General features: G+C 44.9%; 1 protein-coding gene across 1 annotated transcript in view; it reads right to left on the bottom strand.

Moving 5' to 3' along the window:
- Positions 1 to 874: 874 nt before the first annotated feature.
- The window catches only part of LOC142498164 (uncharacterized), a 40,210-nt gene continuing 18,896 nt past the window's right edge, over positions 875 to 22,188 (bottom strand). The window contains exon 5 of the mRNA XM_075606673.1: positions 875 to 2,877. Coding sequence (XP_075462788.1) covers positions 1,875 to 2,877 — 1,003 coding nt within the window. The 3' untranslated portion in view covers positions 875 to 1,874. The remainder of the gene's footprint in view (positions 2,878 to 22,188) is intronic.

Raw genomic sequence — 22,188 nt, 5'->3', positions numbered from 1 at the left:
GAAATGAGTTTCTCACTTAATTGACAAGTGTGTCTGTATTCACTTAAAAAAGTATCAACATCAATTATTGTGGAGATGGGGGGGTTAATCAGGCCCTTAATAAAGGTATTATACCCAGCTGATTAACCCCAACTCGCATTGGGAGTGAAGGGGTTAAAAGTATATGCATGACACTGATGTATTTGCCCTGTCCCAGCCTTCTTACCCCCATGTTATAGCCTATTCCCTGCCTGCAATGATAGAATTACATACAGAGTGTGCTATAAGATTTTCAGGCACAACATGGCGTTGTGAGCGCTTCAGCGCTGATTGAAGAAGCGTGGCTGCATACGAGAGGTCTGTTTGAAGCATAGGTATCCATTTTCAAGCACAACCTCGTAACCGCATGTTTAATTGAATAAGTGGCTTGCGGTTAGATTTGAAGTGGTTTTCCGACAGAAAGTATCTGTGCCTTGTTAGCTCGCGTAACTTGAAAGGAGAAAAGTCTATTGCTGTGGGAAGTCGGTCAATTGACGTGAGAACTAGGTGAACTTGGTATCTCACAAGAGCGCCTTTCAATTAAGCGAGCTAACTCGCAAACGGAGACAGCTAGCACCCTGATTTTTGGTGTGCAAGTCCAAGTAAAGAAACCACTCACACACATATAAAAATTACAGTAGTGACACCCCCAGAACATAATGTTTTAATAAAGTGTAAAATACTGTAAGTTTTAAAATGTACAGGCAGGAACAGTTTTTTCTATGAGCCCGGGAAAAATCCTTTGGCATGTAAATATGCCAGGGGTGAATGAGCTGAGGGTATTTTCCTTCCTGCACTTCAAAGAGACCCGCTAAGTGGGAGCCTCTGAGTCTAGTGAAGTACAGGGATGAAAAACCTCAGAGATCCAACGTGTGAAAATGGCCGGGATGTTGCTGAGTGCCAGATCCTGGTACTCAGCATGAGCCATTCACACCTAGGGGCCAAACCCCAGACTAAGGGTCGCCAGATAATGGGTGTACCCCAGGTATGCTAAACCACATGGGTGTCAAGCTGACACATGCGCGTTGCAAACAGGAAAGTCTTTTTTGCCTGTTTTGCAAACTACGGGCAAATTGGAGATTGGTGGGTTAAATGTTCCCATGGAGGGGATTGGGCATGCATGTTATAGATAGGTCTGTGAACCCTATAAAACTGCCCACCGAGCTATCCCCTGTGTGATTCATAACGTAACCAAACATTGCACAAGATTTTGTTCGAGTACAGCGGTAGCGGTTCCAGGACGCCAGGGGTTAATAACATCGCAACTAAGGATTTACCCCAAACTCAGGAATTCGTTAGCCCTGGTGACTCCCGAACGAATTCTTATGAACTACTACGAACTTTCTTCATTTGGCGGAGATATTAGATCAGCAACTTACGATCTAGCCAAATAGACTTTAAATCAGAGACTTTATTTCTTGCCCTTTCTTGCAAAGGACAATTTATTTTGTTTCCCCATCCCAGTAAGTGTTGTATTAAGTGTATTCTTAAGCTGGCGTGTGTTTGTCTATCAAGGAAATAAATTATAATTTATTTTGCCTCATTGTTGTGTTCAATCGGGAATCCCAAAAATATAAAAGGTGTTGAAAAATACTGGTCTACCGTGACAATCATCTGATAAGCATTTTTTTAAATGAAGACTAAAAACTGATAGGACAAAAGTCAATGCTCCACGATGCTGACATGAAATAATCATACCTCTTTGATCCACTAGATATATTTCAAGAAACATTTCTTTTTTGCAATAACGTTTTGATGAGATATTAACTACTGTGCACCTTCCTGTGTTCTTTAGTCTTTTGCTGGTTCACAGTAGAGAATAATAAAATAAACCTCTAGATGGTTTGGAGAAGCCATCAGGAAGACACAACCGTATCCTCAGTTTCCTTATCACAGGGTGCAATACAAATTTGGCTCCATTGAGTTCCCAAGCTTAGTTTGTTCATCACAAAGACGAAACCCTCCAATAACATCATCTTAAATGAGGAAGATGAGAAGTAGAAGACCACAGGGTCCACCGTGGTATTAAATGTGCTCAGCAGCAGAGCGTAGACTCTCCAGTATGGGCTTTCACCTTGATAAAAACCCACCACATGTGACACATTATAAGGTGTGAAGCAAACAATGAAGTTGATCAGTGTGGCCACCACCAGCCCAATGGCCCTCTGCTTTCTCCTCTTCTGGATGTGGGGCTGAGACAGGATGATCTTGACAAAGCTGATGTAACAGAAGACAGTGATCAGAAATGGGCCACAGAAGAGGAGCAGGCACATCTCAAATCGTACAGGTAGAAGACTATTCAGCTGGTCTTGTGAGAAGGTGCTATAGCAAACAGTGATATTGGTTTGAGTTACATTATAGGGAACATAATGCTGGAAAATGTAAACAATGCTGCAGTGAGATGTTGCAACTACCCAGATGCAGACACTTGCCACTATTGAATAGACAGGTTTCCTTAAAAGCTTGTATTTAATAGGGAAAGCAACACCCAGGTATCGCTCCACACTTATGGCTGTAAGGAAGAGTGAGGTAATGTAGATGCTGCTGAAGTACATAAAGCCAGAGAGAGGGCAGAGGAAATAGGGTATGAGCCATTGCATCCCAGAGGTTGCTTCCATCATGCGAAAAGGAAGGAACACCAAAAGAAGCAGGTCCGAAACGGTCAAGTTGAAGAGCAGGATGTCCACTGGGACAAGCTTGCGTTTGAATTTTCCAATGAGTGTACAAAGGGCCACGATGTTCAGTGGAAGTCCTATCACAAAGGTTATAATATAGACTGTTAAAAAGAGGTACTCTGCTCCATAAAAATATGACATGATTCTGTTAGGAAGATGTAATAAAATGGCAATTCTACTATAAAAATGTTAAGAGGACATGACGGGATTACACATGCCAGGCTCAACAGATTCTTGTAGCTGGTGTCTTTTCTGTACACTGCAAAGAAATAAATGTTCCATAGTTAAAAGGTTTGGTCCTAGGTAACTCAATGCCCAAAAAAGGAACATATGAACATATAGTATGTCAGATGTTCTGTAGATACAGTGTGTTATGTCAGTTTTGCATCAGTTATATGCTTGGACTTGTGATTGCAAAATAATATTAGAAAATCTTATAACACAATAGGATGCTGTATTACCCCCTAAATCAGGGGTGTTAAACTCCAGTCCTCAAGTCCCCCCCACCAGGTCAGGCTTTGAGGACATCCCAACTTCAGCATCAGTGTCTTAGTCTGAGCCACCTGTGCTGAACAGGGCCGACTGGGATCTTTGCGGGGCTAAGTGCAGGGACATGTGCAGGTCCTCTTACCTGCGACATTTCCTCCTTACAGTTCCATTATCATGGCGCCAAGATATCAAATGGCGTCATGGCAATGCCAGAAGTCGGCCCGTTGTCATAGCAATGGGATGCTGCATGGCATCATGATGTAATGCGGCATCCCGTTGTCAAGGGAATGTGACACTATTTGATTTTGTGACGCCATGATGAGGACCATGGAGAAGGTAAGAGTGTTACAGAGGCAACACCCTCTCCCCCGGCAATGAGTTTAATTGTTGTGTGGAAGAGCACGGGGCTCTGTGCGACGGCTCCGATGGCACCGCCATCATGCCAGTCCTGTGCTGAAGCTGTGATATCCTCAAAACCTGACCTGTTGGGAGGTCTTGTAGACTGGAGTGGAGCACCACTGCCCTAAATGACATTCTGCAATGCAGTGTGTAACAATCAAGAGACAGTGTTTGGATGTGTTTATTGTGTTTTGTTGCCACTATGTGACATGTCCCAAGAGAAGAGACATGGCAAACATGTGCATCACATCCAACACAAATGAATCTTGTGCTATTTCCAGGATATACCTACAGGTGCGCCGACGAGTATTCTAAAACTTGCCTTAAACTTGCCCTGGAAAATCTGCGGCTATCACCAACAAGATCCAGGTACATGCTGAGTACATGCTGCAAACATTTCAGTGACATTTCTGCAGAGACTAATGGCCCATCAAATTAACACAGCAGGGGTCCCTGGCAGTACCATTGAGTTTGAATGGGACTGCCAGGGACCCCCACTGTTAATCTGATGGGCCATTAGTCTGTCTGCAGAAATGTCAGGGAAATGTTGCAGCATGTACCCATCATGTACCAGGATGTACCCAGCATGTATCCAGGATGTACCCAGCATGTACCCAGCATGTACCACGGTCTTGTTGGTGATTGCCTCAGATTAGTTTTAGAATACTTGTTGGCACTACAGTATATCGTCAGAATGTGGCCAGTGGAAATGTGTTTTGTGAGGTTTACACCTAACTACTTCTGCTCAGGTATGGACTCCATGCTTTAAACAAATATTTAAAATACTGTATGCAATGTTTAAGAAACAACTTACGTTGGTTAGTAGTAACATTGGTTTAATATACTATTGTGTTTCCAGATTCAAATTGTTATGCCTAGTTTATCAGATTAGTTGTAATGTTGGCATGGAAGCCTAATATATCAGCTGACAATTCACCAAACCAACAGCACACAGTGGAGCACGGTGTAATGGTTGAAGTTTGTGTTTTTACTAGAAACAGGTCAGGTGTTTAGGGAACTAGCCTTTAATGTGTGAAAAAGTAGTCTTTGCCCCATAGTGAGCTCCTCGTGATAATAGTGATCACTTCATCTCATGGGTGTTAACAAGAAATAATTTATTTAAATCAATAGATTCGGGGATACATTGTGACTGTATGTGATGTCAAGTAAAAAATGAGCAATGGTATTTCAAGGGCATCCGAAGCAGCACCAAATTAGGCAAAAATAGAATAATCCTAGGGTCAAGATATAAAGGCTTTAGTGGTGCAAATATTTAAAAGCAAGGTTCCTATTCTCCCTCCTACGCGTTTCATGCCACAGGGGCTCTTCGTCAAGGAGTCAGCCATATCAGCATGATTTACTAATACAGCACTATTGTTATTTGACAGACTCTCCCTTATAATTGCTGACATCTTTGACAGAGAGGTGGTTAACCTAGATACCCATCCACCAGGGTGCACTTCCCGCTCCTCTGCATATGTTAGCTGCCACTTTGGGGCCTATGCAGAGAGCAGCGAATTTTCGAAATTCGCCATTTTTTGGAGATAATCGCGCAGAAAACAGCAGAAAATGGAGATTTCCGAAAAACGCGCCAATTTTTCTTTTCTATTTGTAAAACTCGCCTCGCGGCTGGCGAGAACCGCAATCTCGCCAGTTTTAAAACTCTCCTAATGCAGAGAGCCGCGAACGGCATCTAGCGGCTGTTCGCGCCAATAAAATGGCGCGATTGTCTCCGTTTTGCCTCGCCAAAAAAAACTGCCGCTCGCGGCCATTGCAAAGGGAAAAAAAAAGGCGCGAATTTGTTTTAACACATTTCTGAAGCGCGCATCTCGCCAATTTAAACTCGCCACACGCATCCATGTTAAACATAGCAGAATTCGCACTTTTCTGCATATGGAGATTAAAACTCTCCAAAAAAGCTACTTTTTAATAAATTCGCCAATTTTAAAATTCGCTGCTCTCTGCATAGGCCCCTTTGTCTTTTCCCCCTATGATTACTACACGCATGGTATCTACAGTAGGACTGCGCACTGAAACATAGGAGCCCTGTACAAATGAGGAAGTGCCATAAAGTCCTCTATCTTGTGATAAGGCAGAGATAAATCAGGCCTGTGTGAGCATATCCCACTGTAGGTATTACTCTGCAAACAGTAATACAAAGAAAGCATTATCATCAGAGATAACAAAAAGGGAAAACAGCAGCTGTTTGGGAGAGTCTGTGTGGGAGAGAGAGAGACATTCAGATAACTGGAGGGTAGTACATCATGGAGGGTCACTTTGTACCTCCTCTCCATGTGAGAATACAGAGGTGGGGCTATTCTTACACACAGTGCACATTTACTGCTTCCATTATGTAGTGAAAAGCATATAACTTTATTTCAAAAGTTGAGTTGTAATATAGTACATAAATATACAAGAACGTGCTGTCTCTTTTAAATAATACTGTGTATTATACTGTATATTATACTCTGTACCTTGCGAACTTTGTGGCCCATATTTACTAATCCGTCTTCTTTCACAAGGCATCTTCCGGCTCTGTAAGACACCATTGAGTTGAATGGGCTGTACAATGTCTTCCAGCACTGAAAGGTGCCCAATGGTCGCAGAGGATGGCTTAATGATGTCCTTATGTATACTCGGATAATGCAGATTAAATTAATTCCTGTAAACCAATCCAGAGAGAGTATGACGCACAGCCAAAAGGAGTGGGTCCACAAGATCATAAAAAATAATAAGTCCTTTATTCGTCCATATGCAGAAACAGAAGTAAAAACCTCCTACATGTTTCGTGGCCCAGCACTTTATCAAGGAGTATACCAAACACATATGCTGCCCTCCCTTAAATAGCACACTTACCACCACTCAATTTTCGCGCCATTGGGGGAGTGACGTCACACGGCCCCCTGTCTGCGTGAGGACGCCTGTACGCCATGCATCTCATGTCTGCATAGCCCTCCCATCACCTAGAAGGAGAAACTAGTACAGCGCATGTGCTCGGCAAGCCCGCCCCCCACCATGTCACTCCTCCAAGGGTACTCCCCACGGACTCTCCAGGTCTCTCCTGGTCTCCGATCGGCGTCGCGGGCGTCGTGACGTCACCGATCGCCCCCCGCACATGCGCTGTACTAGTTTACTCCCTCTAGGTGATGGAGGGCTATGCAGGCATGAGATGCGTGGCGTGCAGGTGTCCCCACGCAGGCAGGGGGCCGGCCGTGTGACATCACTCCCACAATGGCGTGAAAACGGAGTGGTGGTAAGTGTGCTATTTAGGGAGGGCAGCATATGTGTTTGGTATACTCCTTGATAAAGTGCTGGGGCACGAAACATGTCGGAGGTTTTTACTTCTGTTTCTGCATATGGACGAATAAAGGACTTATTATTTTTTATGATCTTGTGGACCCACTCCTTTTGGCTGTGCGTCATACTCTCTCTGGATTGGTTTATGGACGTTTCAACAGTGACAGCACGCCGGAGCACGGGTACAGGACGGGGGCACTTCTGATATGTGAGTTACAGTTTCCATTATTTGTGTGGTTTAGCTAGATCCAGGGATCATCCTAATGAGGGGCGTTGTGGTGGGTTCATTCCCGGTACCTTGCCCTTTCAGGGATTATTGGTCCAGATAAAGACAGCAGACCACTGAAGAACAGTGTTTATCTATTCTGTAGCCCCCGTACCTGTGCTGTGGATTTATACAACAAAGATTTATTTAATAGATCCGTCACTTGAGCGCATGCATCACTGAACACTCTCTATATATGAAATTAATTCCTGACCTGGAGACCTTAAATTCACATTTGAAGCATAGGAGACTATTTAACTTTCTCAATGTTGCACAAAACGGGTCAATCAATACCTTGCCCACACAGCTGTTTACTTCTGAAGCTCGTTTCCATATCTCTCATGGGCCATTCCTCTTCTGCCAATTATTTATCCCCGGGCTGCTGGGAAGTCGAGGAAAGAGTCGGAGGATACAAAGTGAAGAGTGAAAAGACGGAGGAAGGAGCTAGGAAGGGGAACGGATAGCGTAGGTAGGAGTGATGCAAGATATGATGCTACCGGAGGTGACGGAAAGGGAACAGTGACATGGATAAAGAATCTGTTAGGTGATAGGAAGGAGGGCAGATTATAAAGAAAGGAGAGAAATGTAATGAGGAAAAAAGAAGAGAAATAAAGAAGATCGTAATGAAATGTGCAAAACTCAGTAGGGACAATCAATCAAAAAGAGCCAGGCCAGTTGATGTTAAAAATATAAATTTATTATTTATTTATTTATTATTTATTTATAAAATATTTTACCAGGAAGTAATACAGTAATACAAAAATATAAATGTATTGAAACATCCCAAAAAAGGAGATCAAAGACCCTCCTGCGCGTTTCGTGTGATTGGAGCGCTTTATCCTCACACATTTTGCTTTATATTCTCTCTCTTTCTCTCTCCCTCTCTCCATCTTTTTTGTGAGAAATACAGAAGGAAGGAAAACAGAAAGAGGCTAAACTAAAAGAAAGCACAAGAATGTGGATGAGACAAGAGGTGAATGAAGAGAGAGACTGGTAGAAGGGTAATATGTCCAGAGAGGAGGAAATTACGTTGAGAGAGAAGCATGAGGAGTGTGATATTAATTTAGTAGAAATAGCTGTGTTACTCCAGTTGTGATAGTGCAGAGTAAATGAATACTTCAGTATTAGGTGATTCCATTTTTATTTGGACTAACAATTGATACTGTATAATAAGACAAGCTTTCGAGTGTTTGCTCTCATCCTCATGTCAGGCAATACTGATTTACACAACATTCCAGGAGTTTAACACAGATGTGAGAAACAATATAACAATCTAAGACAGAAGATCTCATGCAACAATGCACTCTGCAAACTTTGCAAACATACGTGCCAAGATTTCACAGCCAGTCACAAACATCGCACAGTCAATGTTAAAGGAACATTCTGCTGCACACCGAGGAATGTGGTACATACAGCATGATTCGGTGAAGCAAATGTGACAATAGATGCTACTGTACATTGGTGAAACCAGCCAAAAACTTCAAACCAGAATGAAGCTACATAAATGAAGCTACATAGACACACAATAGCACACATAACACAAAGAAGGAAGATACGGATACTCCAGTCCAGATCATCCCATACATGACTTAAAAATCCAAACCCTCACTGGAATGTTTAATGCCTTCAGGGACTGAAAACATGTGAACTCAAGATGAAAATGTTCTTTGACACTAAAATAAGAGGACGTAATGCTGATACAGTATGAGTTTTCTTACACACAAAGATTGTAAGCTCTTTGGGGCAGGTACTCCCATTTCTAATGTTACTTTTATGTTGAAGGCATTCATTCCCATTATGTGTTATATTATTATGTCCTGTGTATTAATTACTACTGTGAAGCGCTATGTACATAAATGGCGCTATATAAATAAAGATATACATACATACTATCAGATATTTGTTTTGTAACATCTCTCCCTACATCTCTGGTAAAGTTTTTCCTTCCCCACCCGCCTCACACTGCTGATGGGTGTATGGTTCTTCATGCTCTTATCATTTCTCACTCTCCTTTTCATCCACGTATTGCCTTGTCTGTTTATTTACAATCCCCTCTGCCATGACTCCTACACATCTTCTGCCTTAGACGGTTATCTTTGTTTTTACAAACTCCTGGAATCTCTGTAAATCAGCATTGTTTGACCCGAGGAAGAGAGCAGAACTCTGGAAAGCTCCTCTTATATTATCCATTGTTAGTCCCAATAAAAAAAACGTCTCACCTAATACTGGCGTATATTCATTTAGGACATTTCAAACTAATATGCAGAAAAGAAGGAAACACCAAATATGGCCAATCTCTGGTACAAGATCTGACTTTATTTAGCTAAGTTTCTAAAAAACTTCAGTACAGTAATTTGCAGATTCTGTACATTTTAGTGAACCAACATTAAAAAAATTAATAAATTCAGATGACTCGTTTCAAAAGCTCATGTGCTACAGTACGTTAATAATAAAATGTTATGGTCTATCAAAGTCTTATGTAAAAGTATCAGACACAGTAAAAGCAGTCATCAATGCTCATAGCAATAGTAATTATCATGAACATAAAAAAAAGAATACAGACCTTGAATATTTGTATCACAATCTAATGTCACCGCCTTCCCTTCATTCCCAGCACAATGCTCCTTCTCTTGTAGGGAAGTGCTTATGACACCTGTTTCTGTAATGTTCAACAACACATGTTCTCTGTGACTCACTTGGTACCCATATGGCAATCGGCTAAGAAAAGTAAAGAAAGACACACGGTACCTTCCTCTCGCTAGAAATGATAACAAAGCAGTCTGTTTGTGCAAAGATTGCCCTGGTTGCCCAAGCCGTCCTTAGTTCATACAACAGAAGGTTAAAGTTGATATATCCAAGAGTAGGGACCAATCAATCTATAAGTATCATAAGTGAAACGTGCTCTCCTAATGTACAGTACAGGGAGGTATTACCGTTCTATGGCATCTCATTGAAAGTTAGTAAACATTAGGCTTATTAAATTGCACAATGGCACAATGTAATATGTACTTAATTGCTATATTCAGAACCACCCTTCATTGGGAGGGACATATTTGAAGGAACACAGGTCCTTTCAGTCTCTGATTACATTGTGAATTTATGGTCATTTCTGCCTGTGTCATAATGTAATCGGTCTTCGGGAGGAGTCAACTCAGTAGGCTGTAAAAACCTATATTTTACTTCAATAATGGTTTGGTTTCTCTATTTCATCAAAGCAAAGAAGGCTGTGTACATTTTTATACAGTCGGTCCTAATGTAATAAAATGAGGCAGGTGTTTTTGCGCCTACTGTATACATATATACATCCACCACCAGTCTAAGTTCTTTCAAATCTAAGGCTGTCACACATTTTAATCTGGTCTGTAACTGTTTCATACGCCCCATAATACAAATTATCCTTAACTGTGCATGCAATGTCTTGTATATAATGTATACCCTGCTCATTATGTAAATGTAGCCATGCTGTAAAATGGCTGCAGTCATCTCTCCTGCTGACAGTAAGGCCTGGTAAGTTATGGGCATGCCAGCAGTAATCATGGAGGTTTGCCCTCACACCCTGGTGAGGTGCCCTATGTATGGATGGGAGTGGTCACAGGCTCTGACTCCATGGTTAGTGATGTCAGAGTTGTGCCAGCCCCCAGAGGATACATAAGGCACAGCACTGATCAAAAAGTTAGGATTTGGTAATAGGTTCTTCCCAGTTCTGGAAGGAGCGAAGAGTGATTATGTTATAAACTGCTGAATTATGAGACTGTGACCAGGGACCTGGCACAGGGTAGATACCCCTGCGGGATAGGAAATCCCTAATCAAGGAGGGATATACCTTTCAGAGGGAAGCCGCTGAACAATTATGTGTGGCTAAAGAACACCCACTGCAAGGGGCAGCTAGCCCACATCCATCAATAAAGATGACCCTGTTGAAATATACTCTCGTGTGTAAGTGTGGAGTAATTGCACAGAGAGAAGCACCACAGAGGAGTTCCTCACCAGAACCATCCACAAGCTCAAGCTGGGATCCTGATGAGGTGGCGGCGCTGCACTGGATCTAGGTAGGACTCAAGCACACTACCTCAGCTGCCTGTCTGGGTTGGCAAATCCCCACACACCATCATGCGGGAGACTCAAGAGTCCTGTTGCCAACAGGTGCACCACCAGACATCACACTGTAATGGGGACTGGTTAGACCAGAGGGGCCAAAATGAGATTGGGTGGGTCAGGTCAGTCCAGAAAACCCGTTACATTTGGAGGCGCTGCTGAGAGAGACCTGTCAACAGGACAGGCTTTTGCTAGGTCACTTGGAAACAGGGAGAGTGTCTGCTGCCACTTTGTGCTGCGTTGGGACGGACCTAGGGGTAGTCAGGGGGCTGACGGAGTTTGTCAGTTCGCAGGGACGACCTAGGGGCCTGAAAGGAGTTGGGGGTTTGGAGCCGGGCTATAGCTGTCCTAGTCACCTTGAGGTAGTGCTCGTTGGTAGGATGCCTAAAGGGATAGCCTGATAACGTGGTCAGGAATCCTGGAGAGGGTCTGCGCTAGGCTAACCAAGATAGGTAGACGCCCAAGTACTGGAGGTTGTTTGAACTGGGGCGCTCCCTATGATTTGTGGCGGAGAAAGTGCTGCAACGCCTAAGCTATTCAAATAAATTGGAATATAGATATGTGATTGTGTACGAAGTGTAAAAGAGTATATAAAAATATATACTGGCCCTTTTTTGATGATTTCTTGGTTGCTGCTTGACTTCGGAGAAGGGAATCCCGTCTCCTTCTTAGCGTGGCAGTTGTAGTGTGAAGATAGTCAGCGCAAACCTCATGGGCCTCCCGATGTCGATGGAACCGAATGAAATATGGATAAAAAAGAATTAAAATCTCAGTGTATTAGATACACATGTGGGGGATGGGGGAAGAGGGGGGGGGTGGGTGGGGAAAGGGGGAAGGGCAGGGGGTGGAAGCAAGGAGGAGGATAATGCTGGAGGGGTTGATAATTGGTTTTCCACTTTAACTAATCAAAGAATACATAAAATTATGGATTCAGTGACTCACACGGGCTTGTGTGGTGTCTCTCCCTCAACGCTGACTGTAGTGGATTTATTACAGACTCATATGCTGGAGTCTCATTATACATAAAACTCACACGGCCTGATGTGAGTCCTTGTCCTCAGAGGGTGATGTCCTGTATGGATGGTGTCTGGGTTGTCTTAGCAGAATTATCCCCCGATGGGTGTAGTGTGTGAGTGTCTCCTCTCCCCGTTTCCCAGATGACCAAAAGGAGTGTATGCCAACAAGGGTTAACAACAATAAAAAAGGTCTTTAATGGGTATACAGTGGAGACATAAGCATATGAAATGCAAACATGTGGTGAACCATAAAATGTATAGAACAATCTATGACACAATGAAATACAATAAAATAAGACACAATGAAATAAAAATGAAATAAAGCAAACACAAGGACTACACTCACACTTGATGTCAGATAAAATGGCCCAGCCTCAGCCGCTCGGTACACTCCTGCACAGTCTCCTCCTCCGAAGCTTATTGCGAAACATGTTGTTCCCTGCCGGAGCTCATTGAGAGAGGGACCCTGCACACTACAGGACATCCGGTGCAGATCCCCTCTTCCGGTTCCACTGCCGGACGCGCCAGTGGGAACAAGAACGGAGGAGGAGACCGTGCAGGAGTGTACCGAGCGGCTGAGGCTGGGCCATTTTATCTGACATCAAGTGTGAGTGTAGTCCTTGTGTTTGCTTTATTTCATTTTTATTTCATTGTGTCTTATTTTATTGTATTTCATTGTGTCATAGATTATTCTATACATTTTATGGTTCACCACATGTTTGCATTTCATATGCTTATGTCTCCACTGTATACCCATTAAAGACCTTTTTTATTGTTGTTAACCCTTGTTGGCATACACTCCTTTTGGTCATCTGGGAAACGGGGAGAGGAGACACTCACACACTACACCCATCGGGGGATAATTCTGCTGAGACAACCCAGACACCATCCATACAGGACATCACCCTCTGAGGACAAGGACTCACATCAGGCCGTGTGAGTTTTATGTATATTGAGACTCCAGCATATGAGTCTGTAATAAATCCACTACAGTCAGCGTTGAGGGAGAGACACCACACAAGCCAGTGTGAGTCACTGAATCCATAATTTTATGTGTTCTTTGATTAGTTAAAGTGGAAAACCAATTATCAACCCCTCCAGCATTATCCTCCTCCTTGCTTCCACCCCCTGCCCTTCCCCCTTTCCCCACCCACCCCCCCCCTCTTCCCCCATCCCCCACATGTGTATCTAATACACTGAGATTTTAATTGTTTTTTATCCATATTTCATTCGGTTCCATCGACATCGGGAGGCCCATGAGGTTTGCGCTGACTATCTTCACACTACAGACGCCCAAGTACTGCATGGAAGCCCCAGAGTACTCTAGCCCATTCCAGACCACTTACCGTAGGGAGCACAGACTGGGAGGAAGGAGATACAGCAGACACTGAGAGAGTGAGCCTAGCCTGAGGTAGTGCATACACGAGTCCAGCCTACATTAGGTACACATGGTGGTGCATCGGGGAAATCTTTATTGTACCGGTGTGGTAGCTGCCCCGCAGAGAGGAGCTCCATGTACAATAATCACGGAAACAATATATCTATGACGACCGCAAGAATGGAGGATCCGCACAGTGCGGATAGTCCAAATTGGCGACCGAAGGCTGATGGAGAGAGCACACCTGGCATGCGCCCCGCTGAAGAGCAAACTGTTACTGATATGTCTGTCACGAGTCTGCTATGGAGTGGAGTGAGAGCAGTGACCGCACCGTTTTGGTCCTGCCTAGGACACCGGGGTGCTACCCTGGAGGACTGTGTTGAGGACATTGCTATAACAGGAGGAGAACACAGTGAGAGTGACTGTCAGTCGGCATACAAACAGATGAACGCTACCTCATTCATTGACCAGACTGACAGTGCAACCCAAAATGGCGGCTCCCGCTTCCCTGGGAGACCGCGTGGGCCGATTGCAGAGAATCCTGCAAATGCAAAAATTGCAAGGGGTTGGCCAGGAGCGGCGCCAACAGGAGAGCCCCGCCCTGATGGGGGGTATGGCGCGAAAGCTGCGGCCGCGCCTTCATGGACAGTGACTCCCTCAGCCCCAGTGCTGAGTCAACCGATTAGTCTGTGGGACCCTCCCCTAATCTCAACCAGGGGGAGTGGTTTCCAACTATGCCCCGTGGGTATGACTCCAGCGGAGCAAAGCGCTGGTGAAGCGACCGCGCTGCTACCAAAAGTAGTCCCTGCAGCTGGTGTTGTGTGCAGAAAGGAAGGGTATTTTGCACGCAAGGCAGCTGCCAGAAATCGGCTGGGATTGGCGCCAAAGGAAGAACCCCACCCAGTGGGGGATAAGGGCGCGAAAGCTGTGACCGCGCCCTCTAGGACTGAAAGAGGTGCGGCTTCAATTAAAGGACACCCTATCCCATTGTGGGACCCGCCCATAATCGCTACTACTGGAGGCGGGTTCCAATTGTGTCAGATAGGGGCGGAGCTGAACAAAGGAGTGGCTGACAATCCAAACCCTGTTGGTCACTCACGCGGAACCAGCTTCCAGAACAGACCATTGTTGAAAGTGGCTCCCACCAGGACAATGGCCTGCTCCCCAGACGTGAATACGATGGTGTCTACTCAGCCCTATGCAGTACCAGGGGGGGTACTGGTGATACGAGTAGCGGGCGCTGAGACAGTGGTGGCCCTCTGCCTGCAATGCAGACTGCCCGGCGGTACCATGGGTACAGCGGCACGCTGTCCACAGTGTGGCACGCAGTACCTGTGGCCTATGCCCACCTTTGTACCGATCCAACCTATTGACCCCCCCGGGGGATACGGCTAGGCTGTCCGCCGAGTCCCCTGGTGCACTGTGGACCAAGGGTGCAGATCCCGGAGAATGGGGATCGGAGCCAGTTAATACGGCTGGGTTCGGAGAGAATGGAGCGATCAGTCAGGCAACTGACCGGGAGAAGAGAAGGCGGTCGCCACGATCGGCGACCCCAAGTACCCTTAACGTGGATTCCTCAGACGAGGGACCCAAAGAGCTATCCAGTACCCTGGTCTGGCCGGTGGCAGTGTCCTGTGGAGGGAACAGGGTGAAAAGGCCACTTACCGGGAGTGACGGCGGGTCCAGCGGCAACGGGCGATCCACGCCCACCCTGCGGACTGGTAAGAATAGTCCTTGTTCTTGCCAGGCTCCGATGCTGACACTAGCGGAGGAGGGGCCGTGCCAGGCCAAGACGGCGCACGTGGCAGCAGGTGGACTTCCGGATATCATCGTGGAGGAAGAGATCCCGCATGGGGGTCCATCCCAAGATGGCGGCACCTCCGCGTCCGGTGATGACGTCGGTTCCGCCGGAGGTGGCGGAGCAAGCGGAAGTCGAGTACACGCGTCTCAGCGATCGGGCCGAGGTTCCCGATCACCCCGGAAGACAAAGAGCTGGCAGGTCGAGAGGCGGATCGAGAAGGGTGAGGCTAAGCCAGCGGAACCCCCGCTCAGTGGTACGGGACAGTCCGATAACGAAGAGCAGGTCGGAACCCCGTGGCTGCCAACCGCCTACCCCTATGCCCAACCCCACGCCCTAGATAATGCCCCTTCCCCAGTCACCTGTTCCCGGGGATCCTCGTCCAGCTTGGGGGTTGGTGAGGAACGGACTGGGGAGAGACTAGGCAGCTTTGCCTCCGAGGGTGGTTCAAGGGGTGGAGGACAATTGGGGCACGGGTCAAATTCCCGATGGGTGCCTGAAGAGGCTGATGTACAATTGGAGGAGATGCCGAAACATGAACGGTGGTCCAGACCCCGTTCAGCGGGGACCTCCGGGGTATGCTCTTGGGGGGGTACCAAGGAGGGAGACTCTCTAGAGCCTGGGCCCGAGAGGCCTAAGGAAACCCATTGGTGGGCTCCATTATTTGAGGGATATGTGGGGTGGATGGACCGCACGTGGTTTCTGTTAGAAAGGGATGATGTGGTGGACTACTGGTGGGCTAAAGGGGAGTTCACGGCCGCCGAGAGAAAGAAATAATTGCAATTTAGGTGGTTCCTGATAGGCCGGAACGAGATTGAACCAATGGGTCCTGAGATGCCATCAGACCCTGTGGACCCAGATGAGCCCTTGTCCTGGGTATTACCAGGGAGAGCGGGGAACGCCAATTTAACTAGGTGTAGTCGGGCTGAAAGGGCCATTACAGCCAAATACAAGTACTCCCATGGCTTGGAGTATCCATACGTTCCAGAACCCCTCATGCAGGAGATTGAGGATAACCGGGACCAATGGTTAAGGGAGACCATAGAAGAATACATGGTCAATAAGGGGGGTGCCATTACTGGCAGTAAGGCGGAGGAACGAATAGAACACCTAATAAGGGTATGGAGCATAGGGCGGAGTGTTTATAAACACAAGGTGGTGTACCGGCCTGAGAGGGGTTTGCCGCGCAGTTACAGCGTGACTGTCCTGGACATGGGGGGTCGGGAGGTTAAGAAACCCGATCCCCGGCACTATTATTAGGAGGTACTGGGTAGCATTGCGCGAGTTCGTGGCTGCTGGTCAGGGCGTGCTTGGCGCAATGTGGGTTGTTTCATAAATCTCATGTTCTAATAAAAAAGGTGTATGTTCCATTTTACAGTACTTCCTGAGGAAAGGTATTTCAAATTTAGGTCCCAGCCGGGGGCGGTGGGATTCACCAGGGGGAGAATGTAGCCATGCTGTAAAATGTCTGCAGTCATCTCTCCTGCTGACAGTAAGGCCTGGTAAGTTATGGGCATGCCAGCAGTAATCATGGAGGTTTGCCCTCACACCCTGGTGAGGTGCCCTATGTATGGATGGGAGTGGTCACAGGCTCTGACTCCATGGTTAGTGATGTCAGAGTTGTGCCAGCCCCCAGAGGATACATAAGGCACAGCACTGATCAAAAAGTTAGGATTTGGTAATAGGTTCTTCCCAGTTCTGGAAGGAGCGAAGAGTGATTATGTTATAAGCTGCTGAATTATGAGACTGTGACCAGGGACCTGGCACAGGGTAGATACCCCTGCGGGATAGGGAATCCCTAATCAAGGAGGGATATACCTTTCAGAGGGAAGCCGCTGAACAATTATGTGTGGCTAAAGAACACCCACTGCAAGGGGCAGCTAGCCCACATCCATCAATAAAGATGACCCTGTTGAAATATACTCTCGTGTGTAAGTGTGGAGTAATTGCACAGAGAGAAGCACCACAGAGGAGTTCCTCACCAGGACCATCCACAAGCTCAAGCTGGGATCCTGATGAGGTGGAGGCGCTGCACTGGATCTAGGTAGGACTCAAGCACACTACCTCAGCTGCCTGTCTGGGTTGGCAAATCCCCACACACCATCATGCGGGAGATTCAAGAGTCCTGTTGCCAACAGGTGCACCACCAGACATCACACTGTAATGGGGACTGGTTAGATCACAGGGGCCAAAATGAGATTGGGTGGGTCAGGTCAGTCCAGAAAACCTGTTACATAACCATGTATTATTTGTCTTAACTCTGTGCCCAGGACATACTTGAAAACGAAGGGTAACTCTCAATGTATTACTTCCTGGTAACACATTTTATAAATAAATAAATAAATAATATATAAATAATCTTGCTTTAAGAATTTAATATCACACTGTATAAATTATGTTTATTTTCTGTAAATCTATGCACCAATATCAAAGTCAAAACCTACAGTACAAAGGCTGTTTGCAAATGTCATGCAGGACAAGAGGAGCCCTTACTCTAATAGAGGGAATCAATAATTTGCCTAATTATCTACAACCACCAGGAAGCTAAGAAAGATTCCTAAACAGGTGGACAAACATACTCAGGGTGGCCAGGAGTTTTGTTCTCACATAAGTATATATAAGTACAGTGGTGTGAAAAAGAAAGTACACCCTCTTTGAATTCTATGGTTTTACATATCAGGACATAATAACAATCATCTGTTCCTTAGCAGGTCTAGAAATTTGGTAAATACAACCTCAGATGAACAACAACACATGACATATCACACCGTGTCATGATTTATTTATTTACACTCCCCGCCAGTGAAGCACTCGGTTCAGCTGGGCGCGTGGCTGCACAGATTCTGGTTTGACCGCCCTCCGGTTTCAGCTATTACGTCCCTGCCACTGCAACGGAACAGCTGATGTAGGCGGAACCATACCGGAGCTGTGCGGTGTCATTACAGCATGGAAGATCTACCCTTACACCATACGGAAGGAGGATATATCGTATATGGCTGGGATTGCAGTTTTGAGCTGTGGGGCTGTTCCTGTTCCCTCCTCCCTCCCCCACTCTCTCTCTGTCTTCGTTCATTTTGGTAACCGTGAGTAAAGTGGGCAACATTATTGCGCTGTGATTAATCTGGTCAGTTGCCACAAACACATTATTATTATTATTATTATTATTATTATTAATAGTAGTATTATTATTATTATTATTTTTATTATTATTATTATTATTATTATTATTATTATATGTTACCTGTAGGGGTCGAGGAATGATTATATATACTATACAGTGTACTGTATCTCTAGCTAAAACATTTATGCTATTTTCATTGAGCTCCAGTACTTTGTGGGCTGGTAACAGTCCTGCTACTCTTAGGAATAAAACCAGTTTAAAGCATGTTTCCCTATTCTGGAGCACTGGAGTTTGTTAAGCAAGACAACATGTTCAACAGTATCAAAACCCTTTGCAAAATCTAGGAATACTGCACCAGTGAGTTGTCCCCGTTCCATTCCGCACTGGATTTCATTGCAAACTTTTAGCAGGGTAGTGACCGTGGAGTGTTTGGGGTGAAAGCCAGATTGGAATTGGCTAGGGAAATTTGTCTTGGTATATTAATCACTTAATTGGGAGTGAACACATTTTTCCATGACTTTGGATTGTATTGGGAGAAGAGAGATTGGCCTGTAGTTTGAGACAGTGGTTTTGTCACCACTTTTGAAGATTGGGACAACTCTGTCAGTTTTCCAGGTCTTAGGGATATGGCCTGCAGACAGAATAGAGTTGACTATGGAAGCAATTGGTTTGGTAAAGGCTGGGGCACCAAGTTTAGAGTTGACTATGGAAGCAATTGGTTTGGTAATGGCTGGGGCACCAAGTTTTAGGAACTTAGTGTAGATTGCAGTAAATCAGGTCCACATTGGGTGTTAAATTTTAATTTGTAATCTTCTCTTCAGACACTGGGAGAAACTGTAAAATTGTGAGCAGTGTTGGGAGAGGGTGGGGCTATAGGGGTACTCTCAGAATGAGGTTCATGTTTGTGGTTTGGGTTGCGTTTCGCTAATACGTTAGTAGAACACCCCACAAAGTAATCATTGAATGCATTTGCAATGTCAGTGGGGTTTGTCAGAGTAATATCCTCCTCAGTGATATTACTTGGTTGTTGATGGTTAGAAGGCTGGAATATATTGTGGATAACCTTCCAGAAGTTAGTTGAGTTTGATGTATTCTGGCGAAGATTGTCAGTGTAATATTGTGCTTTTGCATGTCTTGTTTGCCTTGTGCACATGTTCTGCAGGCATCTGTAGTTATTAAAATCCTTGGTAGTACTAGTTCCTTTTTAGCTTTTCCACTAGTCATCCCTGAAATGGTAGAGAGCTATAAGGTCAGTTGTAACCCACAGAAAGTGCCCCTCCCCCCCTGTATTCTTATTGTGCGTAGTGGGGCATGGGTATCACAGAGATTTAAGAGCTTGGATTGGAAATAGTCGAGAGCAGAATCGGGGTCAGGAATTAAGTCGATTCTGTACCAAGGGCAGTTGGTAAGGTTGATTCAAACTAAAGGATGATTCCCCAAAGCTTCTATTTTGCCATGCATTTTGTTTCATCATCGTCATCGTCATCATCATAATCATCTTGTGCCTATGCCAATAAATGGGATTTGGACAGTGTTCAATAAACCAGATTTATGTTTTATAGAAGTTATTGGCACCAACCTAGCAACAACTATTTATTTATAAAAAATGTTACCAGGAAGTAATACTTCGAGAGTTTTAGGGGCCTATTCTAGTAGCCTTTATAAAAAAAAACGCTGGGCCGGTTACGCCGCCAGTTTTTGCGCGTTGTTATCTCGGTATTCAGAAAGCCTCGAGTACCTGCGATAGCAAAAGGCCCAAAACTGGCGAGGAGCCAGCAACGTGATGTTCACCTCTCTCATAAGGGCTCACCCAGCGATCTGCAGAGATCTGGTCCAGCTGTATAGAGAGCGGCACAGAGAGCCGCCTCTCCCTGCGCATATCTCACCAGCGATCGCAGGCTTTTAATATCATTTTAATTTTACTGTACATGAGCAGGGGGTCTCCGGAGCAGAACCGCATTGATTTGAGGTCCGGGGATCCCCTGCTTCCCGAGATACACGCCCGTTGTGGGGTGCCCGGTATCTCCTATGCATTTAAATGTCTCACGTCACGTGACCGTGGGATTTATATGCATAGGAGATGCCGGCACCCCATAACGAGGCCTGGACCTAAGGAAGCCGGGGGTCCCCGGACCTCAAATCAATGCGGTTCTGCTCTGGAGACGCCCCCACTTATGCACACTAGTATTAACATTTTTAGTGAAACAGCTTAATTACCTTAGCGGCAAACCGATAAGGCAATGAAGGGGTTCAACCTCAATAGCCTGTTTATTTGGGGCAGAGTGGGTGGATGAAGGAGGTAATAGCCCCAGGGTGGGTGGTTAGTCCTGCTGGGAAGGTTGTGGGAGGAGTTAACCCCTTCACTACCTTAGGGGTTAACTCGCTACCCCCGGGATGGGCTAAACACCCACCCTTGGAGCTACTATCCTCTTCACCCAATCCCTCTGCCCCAATAAACAAAAATAAACACAACAACCCTCCTACCCACCTACTCTACCCCCAACAACCGCCCCCCCCCACCCCCAACACATACAGTACAGTAATGGGAAAAATTACTTTTATCCAAATATGGATAATAGCTCATTTGCCCCTTCAATATCAAACATTAGCCAGACAGCATAAATAAGATAAATACAACTTTCTACTTACCCCTGCCATGATGAAGGGCGTCCTCATCACCATACTCCAGGTCCATGTCCTCCGTTTGCAGCAAGAGTACAAGAAAATATACAATGGCCCCTAACTCCTTAATCACCTTAGCGGTTAATAACCGCTGTATTATTAAGGGGTTAACCCACCCTACCCCGCTACCCACCCGGGAAGCCTAACCACCCACCCCGGGACCACTTTTTCCCACCCTCTACCTATTGATTGGAACAGTGGTACTGTACATCATACCCATATAATATGGGCATGATAAGCCACTATAGCACTCAATGGTCAACCTAAGACAAATCATTAAGGCCAAAAATACACAATAATAAAAGAAATACACAAGCACCTAAACACCCCAATATTAAAAGAACTAAAAAGCCTAATAGTACACATGAATAACATGTATCACCAAAACAGTAAAATAATTTAAATTATATTATTCCAAAACATAAGAATACAATTAAATAAACTCCTATCCAACCAATTCAATTAATAAAAGCACTATCCAACAAATCAATTAAATCAATAAAAGCACTAGCTAACAAAGCAATTAAATAAATAAAAGCACTAGCCAACAAATCAATTACATAAATAAAACCACTAGCCAACAAATCAATTAAATAACTAAAAGCACTAGCCAATAAATAAATAAAAGCACTAGTCAACAAAACAATTAATTAATTTAAACCGCTAACCAACCCTAAAATGTACTAAAAACAAACCATCGAAATTCCAAACAATTTAATCAAAACAATAAACAGAAATAGAAAAAATAACAAGCAATTCAAAACAAGCATTTTGCCAAAAAATGCATTGCCTATCACTGTATTTATCTATACCCTAAAGGGGCACAGATTAATACATTAGCAGTCAATGGTCAATGACATAAACATAAAAATAAATAAATAAAATCCAAAAACCTGAAAAAAAACAATTACATACATTCAATATTTATTTTACCTTTAGAAATCTTCACCCTCCG

This window comes from Ascaphus truei, chromosome 6 (genome assembly GCF_040206685.1).
Source record: "Ascaphus truei isolate aAscTru1 chromosome 6, aAscTru1.hap1, whole genome shotgun sequence".
Taxonomy (NCBI): Eukaryota; Metazoa; Chordata; class Amphibia; order Anura; family Ascaphidae; genus Ascaphus; species Ascaphus truei.
Note: the sequence above shows the minus strand (reverse complement) of the source record. Positions and strands in the feature narration are given on the sequence as shown.